Source organism: Microplitis mediator, chromosome 1 (assembly GCF_029852145.1).
Source record: "Microplitis mediator isolate UGA2020A chromosome 1, iyMicMedi2.1, whole genome shotgun sequence".
Taxonomy (NCBI): domain Eukaryota; kingdom Metazoa; phylum Arthropoda; class Insecta; order Hymenoptera; family Braconidae; genus Microplitis; species Microplitis mediator.
The window spans coordinates 4,116,431-4,134,233 of record NC_079969.1 but is presented as its reverse complement, the minus strand read 5'-3'; the positions used below and the strand labels follow the sequence as shown (position 1 = coordinate 4,134,233).

At 31.1% G+C, this 17,803-nt stretch overlaps 1 protein-coding gene across 2 annotated transcripts in view; it reads right to left on the bottom strand.

Annotated features, from left to right (window-relative positions):
* Window positions 1-17,803, bottom strand: part of LOC130663031 (klarsicht protein) — a 49,599-nt gene that overhangs the window by 22,425 nt on the left and 9,371 nt on the right. For both annotated transcript variants that reach the window (XM_057462072.1, XM_057462080.1), the window contains exons 8-13: window positions 4,842-5,099; window positions 4,324-4,569; window positions 3,106-3,870; window positions 1,875-2,290; window positions 1,666-1,780; window positions 24-626 (exon numbers count right to left, since the gene is read on the bottom strand). In XM_057462072.1, the coding sequence (XP_057318055.1) occupies window positions 24-626; window positions 1,666-1,780; window positions 1,875-2,290; window positions 3,106-3,870; window positions 4,324-4,569; window positions 4,842-5,099 (2,403 nt within the window). The remainder of the gene's footprint in view (window positions 1-23; window positions 627-1,665; window positions 1,781-1,874; window positions 2,291-3,105; window positions 3,871-4,323; window positions 4,570-4,841; window positions 5,100-17,803) is intronic.

Below are 17,803 nucleotides of genomic sequence, written 5' to 3'. Positions count from 1 at the left end.
TAAATAAGTAAATAAATATTTACAGAATAAATGCGGTTAGTGATAAGTGGTGGCGAATAAGATCTTACGGCACTCAAACTAGATGCGCAATCCGACTGACTATCTAAATAATTACGATAGTCATCACCAAAGTCAAGAAGCTTACGGGCTGTTTCAACATCAGCAGCTTCGCTGTACGGCTCACTCATATATTTTTCTTGATAGCTGTCCCATGCTTGTTCAGAAAACGAATGATTGCCTAGACTATTTTTCTCTACATCACTGTCACCATTTATTGGACTTATAACTTCTTTCCTATTTATCAAAATATCCAGTGAAGTGTCATGATTTGCGAGAAAAATGTCTTCCGTGTTTCCTGAGGATGGATCTGGTGTGCAACAGGTCAATTTTATTGATGGCGACGGGTAACCGACAAAACTTTTGTCTATTCCATCATTATGTAAGTGACACGATATTGTAGATCCGTGTGTTACTAATGATACTAAACAACGATGACAATCTGGTTTCTTAAATCGCATTCGATGGTCTTGGATTTTTTGTACCGGGCGATTATTATGAGTTCCGCTAGCATCACTACCACCAGAATTTCCATTCAATCCGTCAGAACCGGACTCACTTTTACGGCTCTGTAAAAAAAAAAAAATATGAACGTAATTAATTAATGTAACGGGACTTAAGTCCGCCTCCGCCGACCGGAAGCCGATACCTCGCCCTTTCGGGCATACTCGCGTTGCATAGCATCTCTATCTACTGACCCATACGACACTCGGTCGAAAAATATAATCAAGTGATGACTGAGACATACTCTAATTATTCAAGCCGAATCAAAATTTAGAGCAACTCGGGGAAAATATGAGCACAATTTCGTGATATTGAAAGTTATATTTTAGCGGGGAAAATTAAACAGAAGCTGACATATCGCAAGTATTGCAGTCTACTCATTTTCGCGACTTTCGAAACTGTACTGAAGATGCAGTTGCTTCATATTAAAAATCTTAGATAAGTAATTTACTTATAAAACAGAAGATAGCAAAACGATGACTGGCATGTGATGATAATGACAATATATGACATAAACTCTGTTATAGAATATTGTGCAACAAGTGCGGTAATCTCTTCGTTCGTGCGCTCAATGTCTCTCTTGTGGGCAATCGACAAGACGCACGAGTTGCAGATACCATTTTTTTTTCACTAATGCGGTGATAAGATATATGTTAAAATTTATATAAAAATATTATGCGGGGTCCGGGACAGAGCTCCGTGAGGGATCCAGAGGTGAAGCTCGCAGTCAAAAAAAAAAAGCAAAATATTAAGAATCACGATAATTTTTTTTGTAACAATAACTGGAAAACTAAAAAAGGGAAATAATTATTTTTTTAACTTCCTGCTGTGAAAATTAAAAATTTTCAAAAAAAGGAAGTGATTTTCTATCAATTTGAATTTGAATTTTTTAATGAAAATCAATTTATTTGTCCCTTATACTTCACTTTTTGAATATTGATATTTTTTTTATATTCAATTTGCATTTTTTACTTAAATTTAGCGATTTTTATTGTCAATTTGCGTACGCGAAGCATAATTGTAAAGCGACAAATTTACCGCCCGAAAAAGCGGGCGCTAAAATAGAACTTATCCCGCATTATAAATTAATTATTATAAACTTACTAAATTTTTCTTTCTCAATTTTGACTTCTTCTTTCGTAAGAAACTATTACGGATTGAACGTCCAGATTCTTCCAAAAGCGTTGACGTTGAATTGTTAAAAGGCACTCGAGATTCTCTGTAATAATACAAATTATTGTTAGCAAAATAAAAAACAACTTTTTCTCAATACAGAGAAAATTTATCTATACTACGGCGAAATTGACACTTACGAAGCATCCAAAGAAACAGATTTAATCGGCGGAGAAGCAACAAGTTGATGTAAGGCAGTCTCGGAAATCGAAAATTGCGAGATAGTGGAATCGTTTGTTGAATTCAGTTGATCAAAAACACAGGATACGCTCCATGGTCGTGGTCCATTTGACTTTGTCTTCGAGCGCATCATCACTTTTGGTGTACTAGCATCTTGTGGGCCAATAGGATTGCTTACTTCATTTGCCGAAGTTTGGTCCGTGTCATTAAATGTTTCTTGAGATACTGAATGCATTACGCAGTCAATTCCTTCATACTGCCGGTAAGTCACGACACTGCTCTGTATATCATCTGAAGAATTAGATTGTTTTTCCACATCAGATTCGCCTGTTGTGTATTCACCGCTTGCGTCACAGCTGTCTAATGGTTGCCAATTCTGAAAATTCAAATGATCTTTGAATATAAAAATAAATTCCCCACGGAAAAATTTTAAATGACCATAAAGTAAAATACCCGCCCCTATACCCGCTCACTTTTCATTGGAGTGAAATTAAATCACTCAATATAAATTAATAAATAAAATGAAAAACCATATTTTTTTTTATAGTTATTTTTTGAAGTTTCGAGTATTAGAATAAAATTTAAGTTTGAAGAATAATCTTGATAATTAATTATTATTAATTTTTTAAATAAGGTCCTTGAGTGTACCCATAGTCGCTCACTTAAAGTTGTCATGTACCATTACTCGACCAACACATGGTCCTATAGTCGCTCAAAGACAATATCAATTAAACTATGATAAGTTTATTGATTTGGACAAATAATTTATAAATTATACTACTTTATTCTTTCATAATATAAAATTTCATGAATTTTAAAAATGTATTTAATAAGATACAGTTATAACAATTCTTAAAAAATTTGACGTACCCTAAATTTAATCTAACGAATGAACGTTAAAATAAAAAATGCCCGGCTTTGCGCGATTTTGAAAACAGTCATTTAATTTAAATTTATAATCTATTATAAAATAATTTGATACATCATATTTTAATATATTTAGATTCACAAATAATTATTTATCAATAATAATATTTTTAGTTGTAATTTTTTTTTATAAAAATTATAAAAAAACGCCTTAATCAGTTAAAGTGAGCGACTAATGGTACTGAGCGGGTATAGGAGCTTTGACCTTATTAAAAATAAAAATTCTTCAATTACTGATATGAATCATAATTAAAAAAATTTTACCTGTAGCGAGGGAATTTCTTCAGTGTGATGATGAGAGTTAAGTTTAAGCCACTCTTTGATTCTTGCGTACTTGGCCCGATAATTATTCTGACCGTAATTGTCAAAAATAAGTGACGGCAAATTTTTCGAAATCCCTTTCTGTCCTTCCTCACTAACAAGTTTTTCAACTTCCAATATAAGTTTCCTTATATCTTTCTTCGTTTCATCCTCGCTGTCACAATTGTCTATTTTCCCATTCTCAGTAATCGCTTGGTCGTGTTCTTTACCCTCCAGACATTCAATATCTTCAATCGCTGCCTCTCCGAAATCTAAACGGACAACTACATTAGTCTTATTTTTGTTCGATCCATTTTCCGAAGTAACCGTAGGTGATGCCATGTAAGTCCATTCTTCTTCAGAAGACTCATTCTGATCAAAATCGTTGTCATAAACTCTGTCAACTTCCGAGTCAGTATCGCGATGTTTGAAATAAAATGTCGCGCAATTTTTAGATTTCCGATCGGACGTATTGAAAGAGGAACTTTCGTCAACAATTTTACGCCGTTTCGATGAATCCTTGAGCAGCTTTTCAAGAGATGGTCCGTCAACTTCGTCTACAGTTGTCATGGTTGGATCTAAAGTCGGTGCCATGTCGTCGTCAGATGCTTCGCCTTCTTCGATATCACCGTCTGTACCTTGATCACCTGGTAGTGGAACTTCAATGCTTTCAGAGCTTCGAGAAATTTTATGTTTTGATTCCGTTACACAAAGCTGCTCTATGTCATCCTTAAATCACAAAGGCAAGAATGATTTATTGTTTTCCAAACTAGTGGGAAAATAAATAGTGTACTACACACTCAGAGAGGATCGTAGGACATTCCAACCCACGTGGGGGAAAACTCGCGAATTGGGATGCCCTACTTCGGGGTGTATGTAGTCGAAGTCTATTAACTCGGACAGTTAGTCTACGGAAGAGCGGAAATCTCTTAGAATTTCTGAGTTAACGGATGCCCCTTTTCCCTTAAAAAGTAAACTATAGCATGCGCTCCTACATATATGAATGATATATATAAATATACAGACGAACGCAAACGTATAGCATTGGGTAAGAAACAGCAGTTCGTGGTGGGGGTCAAAATTGATGGGAAGTTCCGAGTTCATGGAGTTCGACATATTTTTTACCAGATTTTCATTCTAAAGTATAAATTTTTGTTAGAATTTTCAATAGTTGATGTTTACCTCAAAATAAGATTCTTCGTCATTATTCTGAGTACCGGAGGACATATCGCTATCAGAAAAACAGCTTGGGATGACTCCAACTTTACGGTTTAGATGTCCAGACACCCCGCGTCTTTTGAGACTAGGCCGCTCAGAATCACCATAGGTTTTCTTCCTCGGTTCTCGGAATTGCCTTCTACTTAATCTTGGCTGCTTTGTCACAGGCTCTTCGTCACTGTCACTACTGCATCGATAAGATATGACATTCTGGAAAAAAAAAGTTTTTAAAAACTTTGAAAAGTACATAGTTTATATATAATTCTGAAAACTACATTTAAAAAAAATTTTTTCTATTTGGTCCGGTCCCAATTGGTCGATTATTGAAAAAGTTCTAGCACAGTTTAAAAAACTATATCATGTGTGTACCGATAGAAAGAAATTTTAAAAATCTGTGATACTGACCCGTGTAAATTGATAAATTATCGGTCGCAATAATCAGATTTACAATTGAAAAATGATAATTAAGAATTTTGACTTACCCTATTGCAAATACGGGTAGCAAGTGTTTCGATGTGACATTGCCATTCTAAAGCACGTAGAAAAAGTAGATGCCAACGTCTTTCTAAAGATTGAGCAACACGAACTGCTTGAAATTGACGGCTTTGCTGATTCTCCACAATTTCACCATTGTCAGTATGGTTTTTGAAATTATACTGCTGTTGTTTGAATACTCGCTCGCCTAATTTCACGATGGAGTTTACTATCCTGCCATGTGTTTCGATGTCTTTTTGTAGAACCTGAGAACAATTATTGTATTCAATTTTTTAGCTTTTCTTGAAAACAATTTAATAACATTCTAATTACAGTAATATTCAAAATTTTGAATAGAGATATACAATAGAACGGCCAACAAAAACTGATGCTGATTCAAAACTCTCATACAAAATATTTGAATTTTTTTATTTTCAAAAATTCATATGAAGGTTTATTAAAAAATTCTATGTAAGGAAATTAAAAGTGATACAAAATATTAAAATATCAGTTTGCAACTGAGATGTGCGGTGACACGCTTAGATATCCGTGGACAAAATATCCGTGGACAAAATATCCGCGACAAAATATCCGTAAAACAATTCAATTTCAGGATATTCTGTCCGTAGATATTTTATTGCACACACAAAAAATTCGTAAAAAAAAGGGCGGTATCTTTCACACCATTTTATGTGTGGGTATATTTTTGTAATTGCAAACACACAAAATTCGTGAAAAAAGAGCGCTATGTTTCACACCTATTTATGTATATATCAATTATATGTATTTTCGCATGAATTATTTAATTAATTATATGATAAATTTTTATAAAATATGATTTTAATAACTTTTTTCTACTGTTATTTTAACTATGAAAATATTGATCTGATGAATTCATATCTTTGGTATGTTAATTTTCAAAATATTTTGTCCGTAGATATTTTATTCATCGGATATTATTTCCGCGGATATTTTGTCGTGTGGTTATTTTGTCTGCGGATATTATCTCGCCTATATTTTGTCCGCGGATATGTTGTTACGAAACCGAGATGTGTAGTAGAAATAATCATAATTTCAACAAGTATAGCTTGCTAGCTGTATCCATGTCGACAAGCCTCGACAGTTATGAATCGATTGTATAATCATGATCTTGTACTTTCCCAATTATTTCTCGTATCTATGAAGTGTATTATTAAAATTTACTGTCGCCCTTAACGTTGGTTAGATAAGGGGAAAAAAATAAAAAAAACTGCCACTGCGGTTATTGACCTTTCGCATTTTTTCTACTCATTCATTTTTTATGATATAGTTAAGTACATATACACAAGGCACAGTTGAGTAAGTAAGAAAAGGGCGAAGTTGCAGGATTAATGAATGAGTGGATACGATTGGTACCTCGACATAAGACAAGCCCACGCGCATGTGAGGATCACTATAAAATTATGTAGTGATTGTTTCGATTATTACGTGGGAAGTAAGTTCATAAACTTTTATCGTTAAAAATTTCTTTTGTATGAATATGTCAATATATTGATGACTAAGCCTGATAAAACAACTATAGGGTTTTGATTGTTTAAATCATAGTACATATTTTCTAACTGAAAAGTGAAAATTTGAACTTAATACAGTCAATCAGAAAAACAATTTACTTAAAATTTATTATTCACTCGGACATCATCTTGAAAGAATTCAAAATCTGACGCTAATTCGATTTTAAAAAATGGCGGGAAGTTTAAAAACCATCGATTATTTAGAAAGGGCAGAAAAAATAACAAACACGCGTATGCATTGAAAAAAAATCTATAAATTTAGAGGATATATAACCGCTAAATAAGATTACATATATATGCATTGTTTGAAAAACAAAACAAGACAATTATTCCGGAAATCAATTAAAAGTACAACGACCTTATATGCACATGTATTTAGAATTTAACTCTTGTAAAATAAACCTAATGTCCAGTTATATATCCACTAGCTCTCACTTCCGCTTAATTTCGGTATAAATATTATGATAACTCATTTTTAACTTTTCCCTTTTAAATTCTTCTAGTTCTATATATCAAGTAATGTAAATATTTGTAATAAGTAGGAGTAAACCATGAAAAAATTTTGGTGTTTACTATATTTTATTAAATGCGATGATGGAAATTTAATGGAAATCATTAACGCTTACATTTTTTTTCTACAGACACTAATTAAAAGTACAGGCGGTAAAAAATGACCGAAATACGGCTAAGCTACCGAATACGATTGTAAACTATAAATATAATTAGCAGCAATTTATATCATAGTCATCAAAACCGATTTACTAGAATAGTAATGAATACCGTTTACACAGAGAAAAATAAATTGCGGTTGCAAGTAAATATGTTCTTGCACTAGTGACAAAGACATATTTTCATAAGTCAAGTAAATTTACATTTTTGCTTGATCAAATTTACCTGAACTGAGTAAATATGCATTTGATCCGTCAAATATATTCTTAATGCAAAGAGTCGTCCCTAAAGTAAATGTTACGTTTGAATTAATATATAATTTTTCTGGGTGCATAGCAAATGGCGTAGCGTATTCTAGTACACAGAAAGAGGGTTAACTTGAACCGGGGAGAAAATTTATTTCTTTAATTTTCTATCGTGTGAAAATCATGAGCTCTAATTACGAGTATCTATGAATTTCATCTTTGAAAACAAATAATGAATCATATTACAGATTACAAATTAATATAAAATTAGAAATTTTAGTTTTCGTATTGTGTACAAGCATGTTTATAATGGAATACCATGGCAAGAGTTAGATTGTATATTCGCTTATATGGTTGTACAAAGTGAAAGCCATCATCAACTCACGAGAACGTTTGAAAACTCCCTTTGGCCAAACGGACATTTGCTACTGAGTGCAAAGGGTCAGTGATTCGACACGCTTATGGCGCTCATGATGTATTCTCATGTCGCAATTACTGATAACTTTCATTTAAATTGTGCGACAGAGCAAGGAAAGGGGAACGACAAGTGTAATAATAATAATCCTGCTGATTATTGTTGAATTTAAACTAATATTCTTTTATTAAATTTTCAATTCAATGCCCAGGCGAGCCGACAATTATTTTTAAAACTAAGAACATAATTTTCTTGGGATGAATATTTCTTCCTCTTGGTGGAAGAGTAATTACTCTTTCTTCGAAGCAATACAATTTTTTAATCCCGTACTTGAAAATTTTTTATTCAAGAAAAAATTTGTTATTGCCAGTGTACTAATTCATTATTATTAGTGGGTTGCAGTGTACAGCCTCTGCAAAGACCTTTTACACTTTTGTCTATAACTGCCTTTTTCCATTATCTGCCTTTTTACGAAACAGGAGAGAGGGATCTTATCTTTCCATTAAAATCTACCTTTTTATTTCCTGCTTTTCTTTCCTGGCGTCCTGCCTACCTACGTTCTGCGGCTAGGGTCGTCTTACTACACTGTACTACATATGCCTGTGTTGAGCATGTAAACAAACTCACTACAACTACAACAACCCTAGAAATCCTAATCAAGTACAGACGGCCTCCTGTGGCGAGCACCCGAAGCGGGGGTCTGTCACGGTGGAAAAAATCCTGTTCTCGACGAGGTTCGAACCCATGTACCCTACGAAATGCGTCAAAAACTTTCTCAATCTTGGTGCCCAATCGTTAGGGTTCAAGATCGTTTGGCTTCAATGTTTCGGTTGATTTAATAACAAATATTTTGAACTAAAAATGGAATACTGATTAGAAAAATATTTCGGTTTTTCACGCAGAAATTCTAATGAATTGATTAAAGAATAATTTCATAATTTTAAAAAAACAGTGAACTTATGTAAAAATCTTAATATGAAAAATAAATTTTTCTTGGCCCGTTAATTTCTTTTTCTGTATATTTTTATTAGATAAGATAAAAAAATGAAAAAAAAAATCTTATTGCAAAATTTATACCTCGTGGATTGAAAGAAAATTTTCAATTATAATTCTATCAAATGCGGCATTAAACAATATCTTTATACATATTAGAAAGACCATTGAAACCTTCTCCCTTTAGTTAACACGCGATTCTTTTATCCCCACCATCAGTCAAAAGAGCACGCTCTCAGTAGTCCGGTGTACAACTGACATTTAGTAGTCGATGTTTGCCTAATAAAACAATAATTTTTCTGTTTCACTGTGTAAAAACTTGCTGACAATTGGCGAATAAAAATGAATGATATATTTGAGAATAAATCGATGTAATGAAAGATTTATCGTTTTATTGTTCTTCATTTCGATGCTAATCGGCTTGAGCCAATCGATAAATTTACATCTATTTTATTTTATTTTTTCTTTAAAAAATAAAGTGTAAATATTACTTTAATACCAGTAGGTTTCAATTATCATTTCAATCAGAAAAGGGAAATCAGAAAAAAAACTTTAATTATAGCTTACAAAATGGAACCTTTTTTTTTTAAGTTACCTATTAAATATCCATGAAAAATGAGAGCTCAGCAACAATCTAAGATACTGAGTTCACTTTTGTTTGCTGTAACAAACGTGACCGTTTGAATAACTCTTATACATTAGAATGTAAATAGATTTCATGATTCGTCAGAATGGAAAGTAACCATGGGACGGAAAAAGTCCTGAAGAAATAAGAAATAACGGACTCATTTATAACTCAAAATTAATGCACAATCTAGCAAACGATATTTCGTAATCAATTTTGCTGTAGTTCTATAGAATAAACCATTAAATCAAACGTACATAAATTTCAACAGTGATTCATTCTTTCAAACCTTCCGACAAGAAAATGTTACAAATTTTAAATATTATAAATGCGGTAATAGCAACAATCATAACTCAAATTTGGAGAGGATTCAAGTTCAATCGAGTAGACTTTGATTTACTTATAAAGTCGAATTTAAAAAAAAATTAGTTTTTTTTGCATTCGATACAAAAACGATTGCATGGTACTCACAGCTAACGGAATCCCAAGATTCGTGTATTTACCATTCACTACATCAATCGCCTGCGGCTTGTAACGCCGTTGCGCTCATCAATATATACAATTATGGTGCAATTTGTTTAAGAGGGTTTAGAATAACGTAATTTTTGAACTGATATTAACTATCAGAATGCTTCTATAGTTTATTTTGCATTGCGCATGGTCATATTGTTATTATTACATTTTTTGACCGAATTTTTATAAGACAATTTAATAATAAATTTGTTATTTCTGTGTGTAAATTCGATGAGTAACAGAATATACCTGAAAACAAATAATGACTTAATCCGGGAATCAAAAGACCTGGGTTCGATTCCTGGACCAAACCACTATTATTTTTTTTCAGTTATTTTCTGTTATACATACACTGAATGTCGTCACAAATATTAGAATACTATAAGACTAGTTTTTAGTAAAGCTCCTAAATCATTATTTATGTAGATCTATATTCTCAGTAGTTTTTTTTTATTAATGTTTATTTGTTTTAAAAAAAACAATCATACATAATTGGGTAAAATAAACAAAAAACATAAAACCATAATATTTTTATACATTCGTATTTTTGGAAAGTATCAAGCTAGTGTTATCAGCATCTCGTACTATATCATTCTTTGTCGTTCGTATTTATTCTGATTATTAGTTCAGTATTTGCGATAGATATATTTCTCTAGGCTAGTTCTCTTTTAAATTATTGAATGTGGAAAAAAAAAAATTTTGTATAAAAACCACTCATGTATTCATGATATTCTTCTCAGTAGTCATGAGGGACAGGTGTGCGCAAACCCATTCATTTTGGACTGATATGCATGGATTTGCGCACACGCCTTACATTACTCTACCCTGTTTAGAAAATCTCATAGAATCCAATAGATCCCTATAAATTCCCATAAAGATTCTTAATAAGGATGAATTATATGTGAATTGTCATAGTTAAGTATAAGCCTTAAACATATTAGTCAAGTGGATGTTCTATGATGTAAAAAGGAAAACAAAAACAACTCGTCAAATGATTTTGAAACTCAAACACTATTAATGGGGATAAGCACTATTGAAGATAAATACCAATTTGACTTTCATATCTCAAACTATGGTCACCATAGCTTATTTTTGAATATTTAAAAAAACACTTCAAACACAAAAGCCTAATAACTGAAGTATTGTTGTATAAATATTCATGCGAATGTTTCAAGTCTTTGTCCAAATAGAGAGAAACGATTTTTTATTTACTTTCTACTATACACATTATCTACTAGTGCATGAATCATCATATTATTCTTTGTCTTTAATATTTCAAGAGACAACTCTACTTGTACCCAAAAAACAAATTGAAAAATGGATAATGATCCTAATTTTGAAACCCTTATTCTATAAGTTTCAATTAAAAAGCATGACAGTTAAAATCTTGATCTTTCGGCCGACAATCTTTTCGGAACTTAGTTAATATCCTGTCCAAGTACCGTTATTTTCTTCTACTCTCCATGTAAAGAAAAAAAAGTATGAAAAAGTCAAAACTTTCACCTATTTAGACAAGCTGAAACAATCTTGATACACTATATCGCGTGTCTGCATCATACTCAGAGTTATTTTTATGACCTATATAAGATAGGGATAAAATCCGGAAAAGATAATTTGAGATAAACACTAAGTAATTTTACTCATGCCAGTAAAGTCTACATTTTATAATTAAAATTTTTGTGGTGAATACAAAATTTATAAGATCGCAATTTATAACGATGGATTTTTTAAGAAGATTTCTTATTAAATTCACTGTGATATTTTAAGGAACAATACCACCGTCGAAAAATATATGCCACATATATTATATATATGCGCGCAAAAAAAAAATATGTTCAACAAGTTTTGCGTATATGTTCACATATGTATGCTGACATATATGCGGTGACATCTATGTCGGAATATATGTCAGCATACAAAATATATATATAAATATATGTTCGCGCAAAAAAACAATATGTCGTATATAAATTAAATGTTTCTTCTTCGATTATTAACTTTTTTTTTTGGAAAGATTTTTCATTTTTGAAACTTACAAAGACAGAACTTTATTTATTGGCGGGAATTCATTTTTGAAATAAGAAAATTGACGCGGATTTTTATAAGTAAAAAAAAACTCTTCTTTGATAAAAATATCTTAGCAATTGAAACATTAATTCTTAATAATAAAGCAGACTGAGTTGAGTTTTAATACAAGAAATCGGTGAAAAAGTTTTGAATGGGAACTTGTCCGTTCAGATGTAAACCACACGATGTAATTTTTTATTATTTGCATCGATAGTTGACCGCATTTCATACTCAAACCAAGATTTTTTCTAATTTCAATAGCATTTAAGTGAATACCGATTATCGATAATCATTGTAGCGTTAAAATAATACCTCTTATTTATCTGTAGGCAGGGTGTCAAAGTTTCTCTTTGTCTCACGATCATCTAATGCCTTTAGATTACACAGTATTAAGCATCAATTATTAGTAACTCTCATCGTTGAAGAAAAAATTTATATTTCCATTATAATTACGAGTAATAAATCTTTATGGAAACAAAAAAACTATTAAATCGGAAGTATTTTTATCATAAGCATAAATATAATGAAGTCAAAATTAAATACCGCTAAAGAGTTTTGGAATTTTTATTAAAAAGTAGTTACTCGAATTACTGTTTACACAATTCAAAAATTTAATGCTGTACTTTTCAATCTAAAAAATTATGAATCTGAAGATTGGAACGTTTTCGGGGAACGAACATAAAAAAAAATGAAAAGTAAAGAATCTACTGGATCTAGATTTTGGAAATGTTTCGTATAAGTGCTGGTATGTCAACCGTAAATTGCAACCGGCCCAATTACCCTCAAGTCACTTTTAAGCAATAAAATTACATACATTTTTTAGGATCATGAAGTCAGCCGACAATTAATAAATTTCGGATTTTTTTCAACAAGTATATTACAAAAAAAAAAACTAAAAATATGCATATGTAGAGAATTTAAAAAACTACAGGTACAATTTTTTTAAATATTTTTTTTTTGAATAATTTATTGTCTAAAAAAAATCCAAAAATTATTAGACGCCGACTAACTTCAGTATCATAAATTTTTTTCATTTTCGTTGAGTGAAAAACGTTCCGATTTTCAGGTACATAAAAAATTCATCAAAAAAAAATTTGGAGTGATTGAGCAAATAGTTTTTAAATGATTCAAAAATCGCGGTTTAACAAAAAAATTTTATTGCATAATTTCTTTTCATTCTTTATGATTAATTCTTATTTATGATGAATATCAATGGCCACAATAATTGAGAATTCGTTTTTACATGACAATATTAATGAATTCGATCTACGCAAAGTGTTGACTTAAAAACTTTCAACCTATAGAATTATGACATCTGCTGTTAAATCTTGACTTTCACCTTGAAAAATAATAAGAAACGAATCCTAAAAGTAAAAACATTCTCGTTCTGTACACAAAATCAAAAAAGTATTATAGTTTTGAGATGACTTTTCGTATTGGAAACAATACTTTCAAAACATTACCAGATAATGACTCGGTAGATTTTAAATAAAAGTATGAATTAAATACTAGACTGTACTATACAATGCTATGTATAAATATTATTATTACTATTTGTACAGTAATTTCTGAAAGCAAGATGAATAGAATAGCATTAAGTATTACACAGCAACTAAAAACTGTCATGCAGTTTGTAATTTATCGAAAGCAGAGAGTTAAAAATTAATGGTTAGAGAGAGAGCATATAAAAATTAATATTACTTCAGCGGTCTTTGTCCGAAAGAGACATCGGAACGACAGAGTAGGATTCGCATGCAGAAGACCAAGGTTCGAATCTTGGCCAAGCCAAGTAATTTTTTAAATTACGATAGTTTGAAATTCTATATAGAAATCGACACCAATGATCGTGCCATAAATAGAAATCACATTAATAATAATGAAAAGTTTAAAAACCAATGAAGAATATAATTTGATTTTATTCAATTCTGATAAAGTAAAATTCACTACTGAATAGTAAAATTTACTACTCCGTAAAAAAAAGATCCTACGGTTTCCGTGACGCCGCTAAATGACCGTGAATTCTTACAGAACTCGATGAAGTAAAACTTTCTTAAAGAATAAAATTTTTCGATATCTCGCTTAGTTTTTGAGAAAAATTGATTTCGAGAAAGATGCGATTTTTTCAAAAAAGAGAAATATTTCATAGATTTTAATATCTTTAATTTTTTTGTATTTTTTTCCGGAAAGTGCATTTGAAGACGAAAATTTTGAAAAAAAATAACGTCTGAATTAGTCTATTTTTGAAGAAGTTATGACTATTTGAAAAAAAGTCTTATTTCGTCGAGTTCTACAAGAATTCGCGATCATTTGGTGGCACCACGGAAACCATAGACCCCAAAAAAAAAATTAATTACAAAAATTTTCAAGTTTTCTCTGCAGTATAAATTTTTTTTGCATACACAGAATAGAAATTACTAAAAATAAACAAGAACTGAATATTTATGACAGAAAAAATGATTGAATTTCATTAGCGTTTAAATATTACAGTAATTTCAACCCATAATTTCTATTTAATGTTCTCTATATTTTTCTCCGTATATCCACTGTTTTAATTTAAAATTCAAAAACTTAAATAAATAAGTATTGGCAACGGTCACTTAACATAATTACCCGCACGAAAAAAATATATATCCGGGCAAAATAGTATATACGCGACTTATATCCTTAGTATTATCATGTATGCTATTTTGCCGGCATATATTTCCGGATATATATTTTTTCGTGCGGGTAAGTTTTATAACCCAAGATTATTTTATCGCGATCATTATATCGGCTCAGAAAAATTTTCGTGGATAGTTTATCATTTTAACGTTTAATTTTATGTATCGGACTGTTGGTCTCTTTAAATTTACTAAAGAACACTTTATATATATAACATTTCTTATCTTCGCTTTTAAAATTGTGACTCCCTCTTAATTAGCGAATTAAATGAGTGCTTGTAGTTCCCTCTCACTGTTTACAAGAGAGTGTATACTAAAATTCATTGGAAGTGACGTGAAACCGCTTGAGATAAATAATCTTACTGACTTTCTCCAGGTTTGGCTGTATTACCAACGGTCTTATGATTAATGTGAAATAAAAATCTTAATGGTTGTATGCCTTATATTTTTATGGTTAATTTATATTTTAATTTAAACATAACTCAAAGATGATTGATCACAATGTACTTGCGTTAATTATTAAATCGTGGTTTCATTTTAAAATAGACACGATTTACGTGGTATACAAATATATACATCGGTTGCTTTTGAACTGTATTTTCCTTAACTATTTTGAAACTGGTTTCGTTAGATGAATTTATCAATTCAATCCATTCATGTATAGATACAAAGTACTTTTCTATGGAACCATAGATACGTGGTGTCACCATACCGCAGATGTAAACGTTTCCTTTGTATTTTAATGTTTATTTTATACAGAAGGCAACACTCATTGTATTCTATTAGATTGGAAGATCATTCGAAATTATTGAGCTCTTTATTTTTATTGATTTTAGTATCGATTTTAGTATCCTGTTGTAAAACAAAGTATCGTTCTAACAAACGTGTTCTTCTTTAAAGTAATCTCTGATATCGATGACATTTTAATACCACACTCTAAAAAATCGGTAGTGATTACGAATTTTTTAAAATCCGAATTAACTTCGTCACTTAGAGTTCAGAAGTTTTAAAAAAAATTATTCCGCATACGGGGTAAATAGTAAGTTTTTCTTCCAGAAGTGATTTCGAAGGGGTTTAGGTTTTTTTTCAATCCGCATTAACTCCGATTCGAAGTTTTAGTATCAAAATAAACTTCCCTTCAGAGTAAATTTCACGAGGGGATTAAATAAATAAACAGTCACCCGCTTCGAATTTATTCCGGATTTGATCCGCGTTCACTCCGCAAATTTTTTAGTGTTGGCAAAAATATAAATTTCTCGCATTATCACCCCGATTTTCTTTTTCTCCATTAACCTGATTCCCGCAGTAATTTTTTCTTAGTATATTCTATTCACTCGACGAGCGATACTTAGAATTTTATGGATAGTAGCCAGACCTCGTTATAAGACTATTTGCTGTCTTTTTTCAAAACCAGGTATCGCAATAGTTTAAGAGAGAAACTAATAGTCTTATAACGAGGTCCTACTGTTGTATAAAGACTATATTTTTACGAGACCTTTAAGCGCGCAACAAAACCCATCAAGAAACAAAGAGCGTATGCAGGTCATGTCTATCCTCAGGCACGCGTAGTTTGAATTCGATCAGCGCTTTATGCCTCATTATAAAACTCCCACATAATAAATATAATTAAACATTGATGTACTTTTCAATTAACATGTAAACAAAAAAATTAATCATTATTTCGATCTATCAAAAAATTTTATCAAAAAGAACTGATCAATTTTTTGATTCACTAAAGATTCACTAAATTTTGATTTTCTTATTAAAATTTAAAACTTTTTAATAGACGGAGACAAAATAAAAAAATTTCAATTAAGAATATAAAAATCCATGGAATTTCTTATGAATACATAATTTATTTTTTGACACAAAGATTGAAAGTAAATTCTTTAATAAAGACATCATTAATATTTGCACGTAAAAATACTATGAAGTCTTTACTAGAAAGTGAGATTTCGATTTCATCTGTAACTCTTATCTATTCGAATGTCAATCAGTTTAATAAAAGACGAGCTTTACATCAAATTAACACAAAAGAATATGCGGATACTTATATATCACTCACACTTAACGTCAGAAATTACCACCACGAAGCGGGATATTTTTGTCTTCAGCTATTAACTTTCTGAGAGTACACACTCTTGTAACATTCAAGAATTTAAATCCGTCATTTTTCTCCGTGTAAGAAACTTCACACCTTCACAACTCGAGCTATACTATTCGTTCGGTCATAAAGTAGATAACTTATCAGAACACTGAAAACTTTAAGATACTTCTCACAAGTTATATAGTAACAAGTTCTCTTGAATAATTGTCAATTAATAAACAAGTTCTAATCACGAAGGGCGATCAGCTATAAAACTTTTTTATGTTAACGAAAGCTAATGATTATTGAATGCATTATAGCTTCTACAAAAAAAAATAAGTTCTATCACTTAATCCAATTGAAAATTTAATGGCCTATCGACTATAGTCCATGTATCCGACACAAATAAGCACTTTATCAAACTTAGCGTAGATAAGGCTACTTGATGCAGTTAACAAACACTCATGTGATTGAGGTTCAGTGGAACAATTCAAGACTACCTTCAATTCCCGGGTCGAAAAATTTGATCTGATTTTAGTCGAACTAGATTATATTTGGACTAATCCGAGTCATAAACAAATTTTAGTTTAGTCTTCAATGCCTTAATTTCTTTGATTTTTTATTTGGCGCCCAAAAAGTAACTACTTTAGTACTCAAAATCCTTAATAAGAACCATGAGGTCTAAATGCGAATAATTTGTCGATTTTTAATTATAAGTAGACCTCAAAATCCTCAACGAATGAAAAGTTATATTTCGGATTTTGAAAAATTTTAGATAGAAAAGGGAGGGAGAGAATATGTCGAATGAGACTTTTGAGGTTCAAGTGTGGATACAATTATTTCTGTACGTTTTGAGTATTTTGAGGCTCTAATCTAAATTATGTTATTCCAGTTTAGTCCTCAAAGTCGTAAAATTGGTCTAACTACTACTTTGAGGACTAAACTAGGATAACTTTCTGTACTGTTGTCAATCTTAAAATTCTAAATTGATCCTCCAAATCCGAATTTGTTTTTTGTCTCAAGTGGTCAGTGTTTAAATTTTTAAACTGGTTGTCATCTAAAGACGATCAAAAACAGACTAATAAAAACAAAAGACAGTAAAAGTCGGATTTTGAGACCAAATACTGTTCTTATATTAATGATTGCC